The sequence below is a fragment of the Hippoglossus hippoglossus genome, chromosome 23 (genome assembly GCF_009819705.1).
Source record: "Hippoglossus hippoglossus isolate fHipHip1 chromosome 23, fHipHip1.pri, whole genome shotgun sequence".
Lineage (NCBI taxonomy): Eukaryota > Metazoa > Chordata > Actinopteri > Pleuronectiformes > Pleuronectidae > Hippoglossus > Hippoglossus hippoglossus.
Genome location: NC_047173.1, coordinates 6,456,363 through 6,471,529, shown reverse-complemented (window position 1 = coordinate 6,471,529; position 15,167 = coordinate 6,456,363). Strand labels below are relative to the sequence as shown.

Genomic DNA, 15,167 nt, shown 5'->3' with positions numbered 1-15,167 from the left:
AATAATTGGGTCCAGTTATATGATTTAAACCAGCATCGTTTCTCCCCATCCATCACATTGAGCACGGTCTACTTTTCTGTCCCGCGTTGCCTGGCTACCTTGTCTCCTCGCATTCACACAATAGGATCATTGACTTGCTGTAATAGCGTGGCCGCACCACTCAGTGTAATTTATGTCATGGCCACAACATGTCACAGAAGAAAACACGTTTGTTTCCAGTAAAATAAATAAACGACGTGACGTTATTCATTAAAAAAATACATGATTCAAATTCATGAACGTGTCTGACCGGCGTGCGGATGGATAGTGGTGTTTAGCTTTAGCTCAGGTTAGCTAACCTCTCCCAGACACAAACACTATCTTTGTTGTTTTCGCACTCACCTCTCTGCCGTCCACTGTGACACGTACAGCCGCTGAGGATGAACTGGGTCGGTGGTTCAAGGTAAGAGACGAGCTAATGCTTTAGCTAGCTGTCTTGCTAATATCAGAAACATGTTAGCAGAGCCAAGCTAGCAAATGCTAACGTCGAGACCTCTCTTCTTTGCAGGAGCAGATTAGTGATGAAGAGCGACACTAAGAAGCAGAGGGTGACTCACTCAAACAAATGTATTTTTACACGCTTTTTCATTCCGTGTGTCCAGCAGAATATTGAGGACATGTTGTTTTTCTCTCTGCCAGGAGTTCTTTGAAAGGAGAAAAATGCAGAAGAAGCTAATAAAGTCGGGGAAAGCTCTGCCATCATCCCCTGGAGACACCGCCGCTGGTTCAGGCAGCATGGACCTGGTCACTCTGTTCATTGTCAACCAGATTGCTGCTAAAAAGGAAAATAAAGGTAAGAAATGGAAAAGCTTGTGTAGGCAGGAGCTCAGTTTAGTAGAATAAAGAGCTCAGCTCTCTTAACTACTTCTTTAAACATCTGAAAGTAGTTTTTATAAGTAGTTAATAAGATAATACATACTGTTTTGCACCTTTAAAGCAACCGCATGCTTTCCAAGGAGAAAATAAAGCATGCAACATTAAGAGCATCAAATGAATAAACAAAATTATACAGGTATGCAGAAACGTGCTAGCAACAGAGGGAGCTGATGTATCAGTCTGTGGAAGGCTGTTGCAGATCTAAGGAGCCAGAACTGCAGAGGCTCGATCACCTTTAGTCTCTAACCAGGACTCAAACAGTAAGAAGACGTACTGGCTGATCCAAGCAGTCTGTTAGAGTGAATGTACTCTGGCTCCAGATCATTTATAGCTTCGTAAGTGATCGAAAGTATTTTTAAATGAATTATAAAAGAGACTCGACGCCAACGGAGGGAGGCCAGAATTGGTGTCATGTGAGAGAAACAGTTTGTTTTGGTCAGTAATAGGGGCAGGATGGTGGCCATTGAGGGCAGTAAAAAGTGTTTGTATTTTTATTTTCAGATCTTCCTAAAGTGGCAGTCCTCGGCAGTGGCAGGATAGGATCAAGAAAGCATAATAATCCCCTGGTTCTCCCGATGAGCCCGTGCTCTCCATCACAGCTCAGTCTGGTCGAGAGCCAGTCGCAGTGCAGGTACAGGTTGAGAATGAGTCGTCTTAGCCAGATTAGGAATACTTTTAAGAATACTCTGTCATTTGATTTTGTCAATATCGGACAGTTTAATCGCAGTTAGATCAAGTTCAGTGAGCAGTTTGCTCACTGAACTTGAGGCTGCAGGAGCTGTCAGAGTACTTGGTAAATAAATGATGAATACCTGATTAATGATAGGTCATCTACACTCTATCTTCTATATCTATATATAGTGGTCAAGGAACAAGACAGAAAAGTCATGCTATTCCACAAGGCTTCAACTGTCGGCAGGTTAGTTTCTCTCCAGTTATTCATATTGTACTTTTTAAGCATTTCTTATCTTAGAAAAGGTGCTGGACATGAACAAATGTTGGGATCTTTAGATTAAAAGGGATTTATTTTTCTGTCTCACCAGTTGTCACCAGTGCTGGAGTCAGCTTTCTCAGACAACAGCGCGTCTGACTACCGGCAGACCGTGGCCGACCCCCTCAGCCCCTTCTCCTCCACTTCAACAGCCTCTTCAGGCCAAGGTGGTGCTGTGAAGTATTCTGTAGATCAGACGTGCATGAAATACAATTACATAATGTTAATTGGGCTTTTTTAAAACTTTGCATAAGAATATTATTGCGCAATCGGTCAGTTTAGTCCTAATCCCACTGCTCTCCACAGGAATGTTCCCGCTGAAGCTGAACCTTCGGCCGAGAGGTCAGACACAGACACAGCCACCTCCACCCTGGGACACTTCAGGCCTGGAGCAGATCAAGGTGCTGCAAAGAGAATATTATAGTTTCAAGTTGAAAGGGAAACTGGGATGAATCAGACAGCAGCATTCTCACCTCTGTAGCCATTAAATAACAAAAACTTTTTAATTCATCACAACCAAAATGGCGTTTTACTAATTTACTTTGTTAGTTCCAGCCTTTCTCCCACCCCAGAGGTATGACGGACAACATGCCCTGGTCCTGTGGATCAAACCCTCCCCTCTACCAACTGGAGACACCCACAGTAGAGCAAGTCCTGTTTGGAAGTCCAGAACCAGAGTGAGGCCACACAGACCACCACTAGGACGTAGATGGATTATTTGCTATCTTTTATTTTGTAACCGCTCAAAGCTTGTGTGTTTTCACAGCGTCACAGAGGTAAGAGGGCGTGCAAGACACGAGGTCAGCTTCTCCCTCAATAACCAACCAGAGGACAAGGAGCCCATGATGGACTTCATACTGAACCAGTCAGAGTGCGAGCAGCAGTTTGAGGAGGACCTCTTCAGAGGCTTCAGTAATGAAGACAACGAAAAAGAAGGTAAATTTAGCTGTAAACCTTTAAATTGGCACAATGAGTCTTTTATCCTCAGATTAACATCAAATTTAATTGCAGCTTTTCATATTGGGAGCTTAAAATCAAAGATCTATCTCAAAAATGAAACACCAGTCAAATCCTCAGCACCACAGTAAGTGTTTACACCTCATATATAAACATTTAAATTATTATTAAGGATAGGATTTATATTTTGAATTTGTTCTGATGTTGTTGTTTTTTCTTTCTTAATCTTTACTGTCAGAACTGTACCAGAATCACAGTGCATGGGAATGGAGGTAAATACAGTCTTGTGTTTGAAGTAGCTATTTACTGCCACCAAGTGGTAGAGTTTGTAACTGTCAATTCTGTTTCCTTGACAGCTCTCCAACTGTGGTGTCAAGAACCTTTGTAAGTTTCTGAAGTTTTATCATCTGTGTTAACTAATGTCCTATGATGTACTGTATATGCTGGAGGAAGAAAGACGAAAATTAATTGATGCCTTATTTTTCTTAATCCCTAAGCATGTCCTGGACACAGTGGCTCCATGAATGACTGTGGATATTTACCAAGTTTCTCTTCTCCAGGATGTTACCTCAGTTCAGACTCTAATGACGTAAGTGAAGTTGCATCCAACCTGCTGCTGCACTGTATTTGTATAGTCATCTCAGACTTTATTTAAAAAGATTCTTCAAGGCCAAACATCAAGCACCACTTTTCTCTTAAGACATAATATTTCACATGAACTCATGTTGTGTTTTCCTTCTCTAACTGTGTTAGGGCGAAGATTACTGCCCACCATGTCTCCAGCCTTCTGCTTCTTCATATGTGGAACGAGCCTGTTGTGTAGACACCTCAAACCAGGGCTCGCAGGTTAAACCGAAACAAAGTCACTCCCAGCCCAGGCCTCTTACTCCCCGCATAAAACCCAAAACAAACATCAGAGTTGACGAGAAAGGTATGGAGAGGTTGGCTTACCCAGACAAATCCTCAGGAAGTAACGGGCGACAGAGAAAAAACACACCGGCTCAATCTGCATCTTCTCACCCTCTAGTTCAACCTCTGAACCCAGAGGTTTGTAAGTGCCAAAAACCATCCAGCGGAACTCGAGATGCAGGAACTCAAACTGTCGCCATCCCCGCTGCAGAGATGTGCGACGCCTCCACTCAGTGCATCTTCACTGCAGACGGTGCGTCCAGACATCCTGTGTTCAGCGTGCACCTTCCACCTGTCGGCCTGTCGATGCAACATGCAGCCACAGGGAGGCAGACTGACACCGCTGCTCAGCCGAACACACACTCAGCTTCAACGGGGAATGGAGGGAAGAATACGCCCTGGAGCAAGAAGAAACCCAAGGCTGATTCTCCACCAGGCGACAATGGCAAAATATTCATGAAGCTACCCATCGACTGCTTTCCAGATGCTGCAAACGCAACTGATGCCAGAGGTATAACAGTGAGATACTTCAGAAAGAAACGAATAACACTGATTTTGCCAACTCCTAATTGTGTTTCTGATGTAGGTGAGGAGAGTGAAGAGGGCAGCGATGAGAGAGAGCGACACGAAACGGACCCTGCGATGATGACAGACCTCTCGGAGAGTGCGAGGGAGGAGGTCACATCTGCCACTGAAGAGGAGGCCGGAGCTCCTCAGGAAATAGCAGATATTTTGGTCCTGCTCAGGGAGAGGAAGACTTAGGAGAGGTGACGCAGCTGGACGAAAAGAAGCTGGATGGAAGGAGGCAAGAATTGAAAAGTATGCCTGTTCTGTGCATGTGTTTTTTAGATTTCAAAGTATTGTTCAAAAATGAGTTTTAAGGTGTAAAACCACATATAGTATTCAGTGTTTGTTCAGAGAGACAGTGAAATAAAGCCCCGAAAAGCCTTTCTCTGATTCATAACTTTATTTCTTTCCCTGTATACATATTCAAGTGTTAAGATTTCATTAAGATATTTTTATTTTATAGAATATAAACTCTAGCAAAACATTTACAGCTTTAACAATAGTCAAATAAAGTATACATCACTTTTTATTTTATTTGTATTCTGTAGTTCCTCGTAAACTAGAAACACACGTAGTTGGTTCACATAGAAAAAAATTACAACCATTTCACCATAAGAACACATGAAAACATCCCCAGTGTGGTGGAGGACGGTGTTAACACAAACTGGGTGTTAACACAAACTGGGTGTTAACACAAACTGGGTGTTAACACAAACTGCATGTTAACGTCAGTGATAAGCTGCGGCCTGAAACACTCACGGTAAATATTTGGTCAACATTAGCTTTTCGTTACATAATCTGGGTCAAGGACATATGTTTTATCTGTAATAATACTCTCGGTATAAAACTAGTTTGTGTTGTTTTGAGTTAAAACAATATCTTCACTTGGGGACTGGTTATTTTCTTTGCTTTTAAACCTGTACAAACTAGTCTCCATTAGTTTAAAAGGTTAAACAAGCTGGTTTTAAGGACTAAATTACCAAGTAGAAAAAGTGGTCTAAGTTAATTGTCTTTTTCTGAAAACAGAAAGGTTTATCTAGGATGTTTCGCACCAGCACTTGTAACCAATTGTTTGGTTCCAATGCATGGTTGCATGTTCCAGCCTCCTAACTACAAATCATAGGTACTTTACATTAGTGCCGATCATTTTGAAAAGCACGTGATGGATTTTTATGTTGACCTTTTATAGTTTCTGTGCTAAGGCTGTATCGTTTAAAACATTCACTATTATGTTTTTTGTCCCCTATCTTTGTTCAAGGGTGTGGTCTTTCTGTTTGAGAGCAAAACTTCAGTTTCATTTGTAAACACTACACCTAGCATTGGTTTTGGAATTCTGACGGACATGTTGCACACAAAAAAGTCCTAGAGCAGATGCGTCACAGAAGCAGTATGAAGAACTGAAGCTGGAGCGCAGGAAATCTGAGCGGAAGCAACAAAATGTCTGAGTTCAAGCGCACAGTTTGAGCATAAGCAGGGGCTATATGACTACAAGCTCAGGGTTTTGAGAGAGAGCATTACAAAATCTGAATGGGAAATCTTTGAAATCTCTTGAATAAAGACAGGGAAAAAAATCGATACATTATAATTTTGTTTTTGGGATTTTTCATTGCTTCTTGAAAAGAATGGAATACAAATCAGCGGCTGCTTGCAAGTTTCAAGAATAAAAATCAATCAATTTGAAATGTAGAGCATGCTTTGGAAACTGATCAGCAGATAATAACTACAATTAGTAAAAAATGTGCTGTGAATGAAATCTATGTTAACTTTTTCCAAGTGTGTTTGAAGGACAGTTATTGGGTTTCCAAATGAAGGTGCTGGATGCTATGTGATCACTGTTTTACTAGTCTTGTCTCTAGCTTGAAATTTTGCTCATTTGAAAAGTTAATTTAAAAATCATATGAATTCATTATGGGTTAATACCATGGACTGTCCTTGATCTGTCACGAGAACCCTTTTCATCGAACACAGAAACAGCGCAACCTGTTGACGCCTTATTAATCAGTTTTGTTAAAGTGAATCCGTTGTTAACTTTCTGACAGTTTCCGATACACTGAAACTTATGTGTATGTGACTAAGAACCTCACGCACTCTTACTTCTACAAAACAACACTGGCAATTTACACTAAGTCCTACTCCTCGACGTGTTGACACGAGAACCACATACGGTAACTGGTACACTCTGCTATTTTGTACATAAGGCTATGGAGGAAGACGAAAAATCGAAATACATTAAACCATAATAATAATACAAAAATAAAATTCCGCCATAGGTGAGAGGCAAATATGTACATGTCACATTAAAAAAAAGCTATGTAGACTTACATAACGAAACACATACAAGTCCACATTACGAATGTGACTGAAAAATTGCCATTAGGCAACTTCACGATACACAGGCACTAATATTATCATGTTAAGATAAAACTAATAGTTTTTAATTCACCACCACGGATAGGGGACACTGGCTGTCTTTGTTTGAAATATTATTAAATGGAGAATATATCCAGCAGTGGTGAGTTGCTATGGTTTATGGCATCGGGTCACAGAGACAGAATGAATCAGATTGTAGATTAAACTGTAGTCTCCATAGTGTTATGTTCAAACTGCCTTTTTTGAGACGCAGATAGGAAACAGAACCAACCAGAAAAACAAACTATGCTGAAGAGATATTCATCATTTGTGCAAACATTTTAAATAATTCTAAATAAATAAATAAACATAAATGGTCCATATAAGTTCTATTTCCTCTCAGTGCTACAGCAGTGGTGTCTTTGTTTGTGCACCCACTGACAATAAAGGTTGCTAATTTTTAAACAACATACTGTACATCTCTCGTGTTTTCCTTTCATAAAAATTATGAGAGTGAACACAAGCTGAGACTAGTCTAGGAGGAGCTGATGTTAAAGCATCACTACGCAACTTTTTCTAACTTAAAATAGCAGCTTAAAAATGAGTTTGATGCTACACTGACTTGGAATAGGGAGAATGGAGCCTCTTTCATTCCCACTCTTTACTCTGAACATCTGTTCTTACTCCATATAACTTTGGTGAGTTGTGTGTTTCTGTGAGAAGTGTGTAACTGACTGACAGTCGCAGCTTAAATTGCCAGAATCAGGTCCAGCAAGTCCAGCAAGAGTAATGTTGAAATGTAGATCAGTTAAAAAGACTTAGAAATCATTTCAAACCAGAGTTTATCTCCATTATTCAGCGAGTAAACATTTAAAACATTAAGAGTTGTGTATTTGTTACAGCAGCAGCTCTTGTGGCTCGGGAAGCTGGGGATCATGGGTAATATCCACCGTTCAGTTGGGTTTCAGTTCAGTGAGAGGGACTACACATTCAGAACTCTGGTTAACACATTGACAGGCTTTGTTTTGTTCTCTACATTAAAAAAACAATTGCTCGGACACTGAGTCCAACAGAATAAATCACCATGAGTGGCTGCAGAGGGCGCTGTTCATCAGTAAATGTTACATAGTGCTGCTTTAATGTGCGATGCTACAAGCTTAAAACGACATGTAACTGAGACGTGTTTCATATAGAAAGGCAGAATGGTTCTACAGATCGACGATGAGTTATAACGGCAGTCACGCCAACGGCAACATTGTGGACACACACGTCCAGGTATCCGAGACCACGATCACTATTAACGACATGGCGCTGTAAGGATGGCTATGTCGTGTTATTCTTCTTCTACTGTACTGTATGTACAACATTATATAGAAATCCTAACTGATATATACTCAAAGAACAAAAAACATTTGTGCCACAGCTCCTTTTGTAAAATACGTCATCATGGCTGGACGTCCCTTATACATGAATATATGTCATGTTTCCTGACACTGGATCTCTGTGTATTTATGTGAAATCTCTTTATGTGTGGAAAAGAGAATGGTTTCGTCTTTTCTACGTGCATGGTTGAGAATTAGCCGTTGACTAAAGCAGCTTGTTGTCAGCTCACCCTCAGTCCAGAGATTATCTGAAAACAAAACGTTCACAACCAAACTCAAGCCTCGTCGTTGATTTTTGGATTCCTGAATTGACTGATTTGAAAGTGAACTCACATTGCTGATATAAGCAAAAGGCCTTTTTAGCTGTTATCAAACAGCAGTGAGGGAAATCAGTGACTCCTTAGCTCATGTTTAAAAAAATTATAAATATTACACACCCAACATCTCTGCAGAGGGAAAATACAACAACACCCAAAACTCTCCCTAGTCCACGTCAGATGCGTCGTTGTCCGATAGATGATAGTTTGAGCCTTTGACCCGGATGTACTCGACCTGCCGTCCCTCGTCAGAATCGGTGGCGCCACAGGAGCAGAGCTGGTTCTCGAACAGCGCCTCGATCTCCTCCAGACGCCGGCCTTTGGTCTCCGGCAGGCATCCGTAGATGAAGATGAAACCCAGTAAGGCCATACTGGAGTAGAGGAAGAAAGCTCCTGGGGAGGTGGACGAAAAACACACTGTCACTGCATGGTTTAGAGAGAGAACAGCCTACTATTAGAGACACTGTCTTTTAGGATTAATAGTCAGGTGGATAGATGTAGTTAGAAATGGCCCAAAGAACCCAAATCACATTAAAAGCCCTTGAAATCTCTTACATAAATCAAAAATGCTCCATATTGCTATGGCCCTGAACCCCTTCCCTTTGACATTTATTTATTTATTCATTCCTACTGTAATCCTGATTTAAGTTATTTATTTATTTTTTACTTTATTTATATTTCTATTATCTATTTATTTGTCTATTTATTTATTATTTATGTATTTTTTTATTTCCAATTATTTATTTATTTTCTCGCTCTTTTATTCTGATGTACATTTTTATTTGGTGTATATGCTTTTTTAAGTTCCTCTCTGTGTTGAGACAGTTTGCAAATCAAGTGTTAATCATAAAAAACAAAAAAATGCTATAAGAGAGAACGGCGACTAACACATCGCCATGACTTAGAGAGCCGCCACCTTTTTTTTCCTGAACACGTTGGCTTGCTGTCGTTTATCATCCTGGAAAAAGAGCCTGCGATGGTGACAGCAGACCCAGAGGGCAGCTAATATTAGATCTTGACCACCTGCGAGCTTCTACAATTCAGATGTGTATGTGCGTGCCAATGTTTTATCGAATTGAAGCATTGCTTTCAGGCTGCTAGTCACCATACGATAAATGTGAGGTAGAAGTAACATGCCCCTGTCAGAGTGACATTACAGCAGGTTAACAGGGGGAGGAAATAACTGCATAGAGACACAAATACACATGGGGAAAAAAGCCTTCTTACAGAAACACTGACAGAGGATTAATGAGATTTCTTGCCAACTGCGATCTCTATTTTCCTCTTCTCAAAGCACAAAGACATTTTAAATGAACAGACATGGCTGCATTATAATAAATACCAGTAACATTTGTATGACAACAGCATCCACATGTGTGTTTAGTTTCGCCACAGTTTTTCATTCTCAGTGAACGATTTTTATAAATCGGATAAATGAACTCAGACTGATCGTTGACACGCCGCATCTCAGGATGCCTCCGCGATCGCGCCTGATGGATCAATTCGCCAGCGTCACGAAAGGTTAGTTTCTTCCTGGCTGAGGAGAAACCTGCTGTTGAGCCACATCGACTGAGGAGGTGTAGAAGAGCGTTGGAGGGGGAGGGGGGAGGCCTCAGTGTGAATTAGCTTTTACTTCCTCACTGGTGTTGACGTAAGGTGAAGATGAAGGGATGTTACACAAGATCTGCTCATTGGGTTATGTACACACTGACAGCACTGATGTCGAGGAGCAACTGTTCCTGACAGAAGCTTTTAGTCTGATTAAAATTACACTCTGAGTTCAGCTTTTAGAAAAGGGAAAATCATGGGTTCACGGACCCTGTTCTGTCTTTATCTTTTTATTCCACAAAAATAAAGAATAAAAGATTTGAATTAGTAAAGCTTGACCGATATGGATTTATGGGGGCTGGCACCAATACATATATTAGGTAGAAAAAATTGCTGATATTTTTGGATATATCAGCCAAAATATATATTAAAACTAATTTGGTAATGATTTCGTTTCATGCTTATGACAAAGAAATTTAACTGAAACTTGATATTTTACAGTTTAACCATAAACATTATTATGAATAACTGTAAATAAAAAGAAAACACAAATACAACAAAATATGTAGAGCTTGATAATTATTTTACGTAATATATATACATATATGCAAACTCGATTAATTGGTACTGACCATAGTAGGTGATGTACTGAGCCAGGTGGAGGAAGGTGAGAGACACCAGAATGTTGAAGGTCCAGTTGACTCCGGCGGCGCAGGCGTTCCCTGTGCTCCTCGCCCACAGCGGGTAGATCTCTGAGTTGATGGTCCACGGCATTGGACCCATCCCTGAGAGGAAGAGATAAGAGATGAGGCCTGGTGGTGGTGAAGTTACAACAAAAGAACAGATGGAGTATGACTGTGTATGCTGTGTACACATTGAGATTAAATTCTGGTATGTCCACACTTGCCGATCAATGACCAGTGTGTGTCTATTTGGAATATTTAATCTCCTGGAATTAATTAAAATGATTCTGTTTGTACATGAGTCTTGTACACTTCTGAGGCTTTCTGCCAGGGTCACAGTAAAAACAACTATAGTGCAAAGCAGTTACAATCTACAATTGCAAACTGTTCATCCAGCAAGGCCCAACAGTTCCCTTTAAATTCAATCAAGCAGGACCAAATTCCACACATTCAGAGACATCAGTCTTCTTCATATGCCCCTCTCCTATCACATGTTTTTTTTCATCAAGATTTTCATCAAGATCCATGAATTATTTCCTATGAAAATGTAAAAAACAAAAACACCTCACACATTAAAGACAGTGATAAAAAATCCCTGATTCTGCCCCTTTGTCCTAATGCATGCTAAAATTTAAGGGGTTCTTTCTTGTCCCATGTACCATGCTTACAACAAGTTTTGTGGAAATCCAGTCAGTAGTATTTTTGTAATCCTTCTTACAAACAAACAAACCAATAAACAAATGGATGAGGGTGAAAACATAACCTCCTTGCAGTTTCAGTGGTTTGGTGTTGCCGATGACTTGAGCGAGCAGAGTGAAAGGAGCCAGATCCAAATGAGGACACACATTCATTATGCACTATGTCATAGTGGGTGTCTTTGTATTGATTATAAGAGTAAAACCTTAATTTAGAGATGACCAGTAAGACATTTGTTAATTGTTACCATGGGGAATGGTCCTGATGGTTTCGGTGCCCCGGTGATCACTGATGCCGGTAGGATTTCTCTCAATACAAACGGTCGGTGTGACTGTGACAGTGAGAGGTCGAGCGAAGCAATAATCCCTGTCCTCATGTTCTCTTTTTGATGCTTTCGGTTTCAACTTTAAAAAAAATAAACTGCGGATCCCATGATGTCGTTTTCAGCATTAACTATAGGATGCTCACGTGCACACACAACACTCTCACTAATAGGTGATCGGGGGATGGCTGAGAGGAGATGGCAGAATTGGCAGGCTGTTAAAGAGGTATGTTTATTAGGTCTTTTAGGTTTAAAGGGGAATGCATCCTCCCTCATCCCCCCACCGATCGACAACTGGAGAGGACCAAACATGGCTGAAGGGTAAATTCACGCTTATACACCGACTGCATGCAGAGAGGATTAGGTGGAAGAGGTTAGCCGGTGGGACGCAGAAGCATTACCTGGAGCGAAAGCAGCTAGGTAGAGCACCAGACCCAGCAGAACCAGCCAGGAGTAGGAGGTGGGACAGTAGTTGTAGGCCCAGTACGTCTGATCTCTCATCAGGCTGGAGTTTGAGCATCTGGAACATATGTTTAATATATGTCATATCTCATTCAGTGATTGAATTCATGTTCTAATCCTATGTTATTAACAGGTTTCCTCCCGCCACAGCAGAGCTTCCTCTCTGCTGCATCCTAGATTGCTCGTCCCTGCATCCTGTGACTCACCTGCCCCATGCGGCTCGCTCGGTGGAGGCCTTATTGACTGCAACACAGGAGGAGGCGAGGAGTGCCGAGCCATTCTCACGGTAACAGAAGCCACACCCAGGGTCCAGCATGCACGGCTCACACAGCCTGCAGGCCACACGGCAGACACAGCACAGATTAGCTATACTTTTTTAATACGATTCCGAGAAATTGGAGTAACCTGAGCTTAATGTCAAATGTCAGAGAAAAAAGGGTTGGAACACGATGGACAATTGGGCCATATGAAGAAAAAAAAAGTAATTTCAGGAATATATTCGTAAAAAGTAATGTGGATGTTTTGCTTTGCGTTGTCTTGTGTGGAGGAGGTGGGTGTCGACTAATTATGGTAAAACATAAACTTTTAAACAATTTTAGCATAAGGCTGCTACGTAACAAAAGGTGAATAAGGTGAAGGGGTGTGAATCATTTGTGAATGCACTGTGTACAGAGAGCAGCATTCCACCCCCTCTAATTGCGACTTGCCTCATTACCCGGATTAAATTACTGTATGGACTGTTCCCTAGATACCGCAAGCGTTGAATTAAATTGAAGAACCAAAAACAAATGGTGTGTGATTCACCATCATTATCTCTTAATCCTGTCTCGTCCCTCTGTTACGTCTCTGCTAATTAAAAGTGTATCTTGTCAAGTCAGCTATGTAGCTGTCCCCATGTAAGAGGCTTCTAAATGCTGGCAAACCAAATCTTTACAAGGACACACTATCTTTTTCATGGAGCATCATCAGGTTTGTTGTCGTTGTGCCTGATGGAAGTGCATGAAATGTGAGTTTTGTTTCCTATTTCTATTTTTGTAGTGAGCCGACTCCCTGTGTGAGGGGAACAATGCTCAAATTACACACAGAGGTCAGCTACATGAAATTAAAACCATGTCCTCTGAAGTAAAAGTAAACACTGTAGGAAGGTGAGGAAGACGATGCAACTCGCAAAGTATGCAATTTGACAATGTGTATATTAGAATGATGAAGTATTCAGGCAATGTTGAAAAAAGAGATTTCAAGATTAAAGTCGTAATATTATGAGAAAAAGTTGCAATTTTATTGGAATAAGGTCCTAATGTTGAGGAAAATAGAAAATATGTATATAAAGTCGTAATTTTTAGAGAAAAAGTCATAATTTTAGGTTACATGTCATTTTAGACGAAGAATATCAGAAGATCAGCCTGAGAAGGAAAAATAAACATCTTGTTAAATTATACTTTAGTATATGTTTCACAAATATAACATAATCTTTGGTCATATCAGCACCACATTATCAAAAGTATCAGGGCTTTGAAAAGATTGTGTAAAAAACTGTCTTTATTGTGAAGAAAGAACCTCGCAGACTTGGAGGAAATGTTTGTTGTGTTCATTGGTTCCATCTGTGTGATATTTAAAGGGGTTTCATAGTTTCCCAATGAGATTGGATCAAGATTTTAGATCCAGAAGGAGTTGAACTATGGCAAGCACGGGTTCTTGTTGCTGACTGTTTCCCAAGGAAACTGCTCTTTCTCATAAAGTTACGAGTTTCTGCTCAGTTACGACTTTATTCTTGTTATATTATGACTTTATTCTCGACACCTCCTTTGTATATTACTAATATCACCGTAGTCTAATATAATTGTGCAGGGGCTTAAAGAATGGGCAATGTTTCAATTAAAATTTAACATATTCAAGAGATTTTTTATTTAGCCACCTATATACATCTTAAGAGTTTATGCTTTAACGGGATGTCCCATCCTCAATGACTATGGGAGGCCTGTGGTGGTTCAGCTGCTGCTCTAATGCTGCCATGGTCAGTCAGGAGGGTGTGTGGGCTCATGTGGAGTAAAGTGGACTCAATGAAGCCACTACAGTGTGGTAAAAGCATTCATCTCTTCAAATTACCTCTGTGATTGTGTGTGTGTGGCGGCTCGTTACAGTGTGTGGGTGCTGGAGAACGAGTCCATTAGTCCTTGTTTGTTGTTATGATGAAAGACTGCAGCTCCACATGAGATCCATCTCGTGTCTGTGCAAGTCGAGTGTAAAATGGGACATGGCGGCATCTGATCTCTGACTCGCATGGAGACACACTCAGTGTGTGTGTGTGTGTGTGTGTGTGTGTGTGTGTGTGTGTGTGTGTGTGTGTGTGTGTGTCTGTGTGTGTTTGTGACTGTGTGTGTGTGTGTGTGTGTGTTTGTGACTGTGTATGTGTGTGTGTGTGTGTAAGTGTGCATTTGCCCTTTGTTGCTAATGATTTAGTCATCATTTGGGCAATGATCAAAGTCGTCAATCAATCAATCAAAGAATTATTTGCATAACCCATATTAACAAATCACAATTTGTCTCATAGGGCTTAGTCATATTGACATGAACAATATTTACAGTTGTTTCCATTAGAACCCATTGTTATAATATTTGTTATTGATGAATCAGAGGAAAGACAAGAATAAATGTTGTGGCTTGAATATTGTGCCTGTAATGTGCCTTTTTAATATACAGATGAGTGTTAAACACAGACCCTGATATGAACGGATCTGGCTGGTGTCAAAGGAAAACCCAGCCAGACTCTGCATCACAGACTGTACATAAAGATGGATAATATGACAGCTCCCCAAATGTGAAGCCAAAGCATCTTGATTCCTCCCTCCTTTCCATGTCAGCATTTGGGACATAGGCCAAGCTAAAAATACATGCCAAATGTTTTCCAAATCGGTTTCTGACATTTTAGGTGATTCTTATCACAATGATGTTTGTTCAAGTGCGATTGGACAAGAATGTGTTGACTGAATGGGCACTCACTAAAGGGACAAAAGATCCCATCTAGCCTGCGAATGCCTCTGCTGGGGAGAGGAATGTCTGAATTATCCG

The 15,167-nt window shown here is 40.7% G+C and overlaps 2 protein-coding genes across 5 annotated transcripts in view; one reads left to right on the top strand and one right to left on the bottom strand.

The window, feature by feature from the left end:
- Positions 1-54: 54 nt before the first annotated feature.
- On the top strand, positions 55-4,720 carry LOC117757594. Of its 4 annotated transcripts, XM_034578862.1 has the most exons (17): positions 138-442; positions 548-587; positions 679-832; positions 1,417-1,546; positions 1,777-1,834; positions 1,959-2,076; positions 2,213-2,307; positions 2,456-2,583; positions 2,673-2,842; positions 2,918-2,990; positions 3,102-3,135; positions 3,220-3,247; positions 3,361-3,452; positions 3,617-3,794; positions 3,891-4,025; positions 4,140-4,283; positions 4,359-4,720. In XM_034578862.1, the coding sequence occupies exons 1-17, from the start codon at positions 420-422 to the stop codon at positions 4,532-4,534; spliced, it is 1,776 nt and encodes a 591-aa protein (XP_034434753.1). In that variant the 5' UTR covers positions 138-419; the 3' UTR covers positions 4,535-4,720. The 4 variants fall into 4 exon arrangements, with proteins under 4 accessions (XP_034434749.1, XP_034434753.1, XP_034434752.1 ...); XM_034578858.1 differs by having other exon boundaries at positions 55-442; positions 3,891-4,283; XM_034578859.1 differs by having other exon boundaries at positions 141-442; positions 1,959-2,073; positions 3,891-4,283.
- A 1,663-nt stretch (positions 4,721-6,383) lies between these two features.
- The window catches only part of LOC117757593 (proton myo-inositol cotransporter-like), a 61,933-nt gene continuing 53,149 nt past the window's right edge, over positions 6,384-15,167 (bottom strand). Inside the window, exons 7-10 of the mRNA XM_034578857.1 lie at positions 12,305-12,430; positions 12,038-12,156; positions 10,568-10,720; positions 6,384-8,780 (exon numbers count right to left, since the gene is read on the bottom strand). Coding sequence (XP_034434748.1) covers positions 8,554-8,780; positions 10,568-10,720; positions 12,038-12,156; positions 12,305-12,430 — 625 coding nt within the window. The 3' untranslated portion in view covers positions 6,384-8,553. The remainder of the gene's footprint in view (positions 8,781-10,567; positions 10,721-12,037; positions 12,157-12,304; positions 12,431-15,167) is intronic.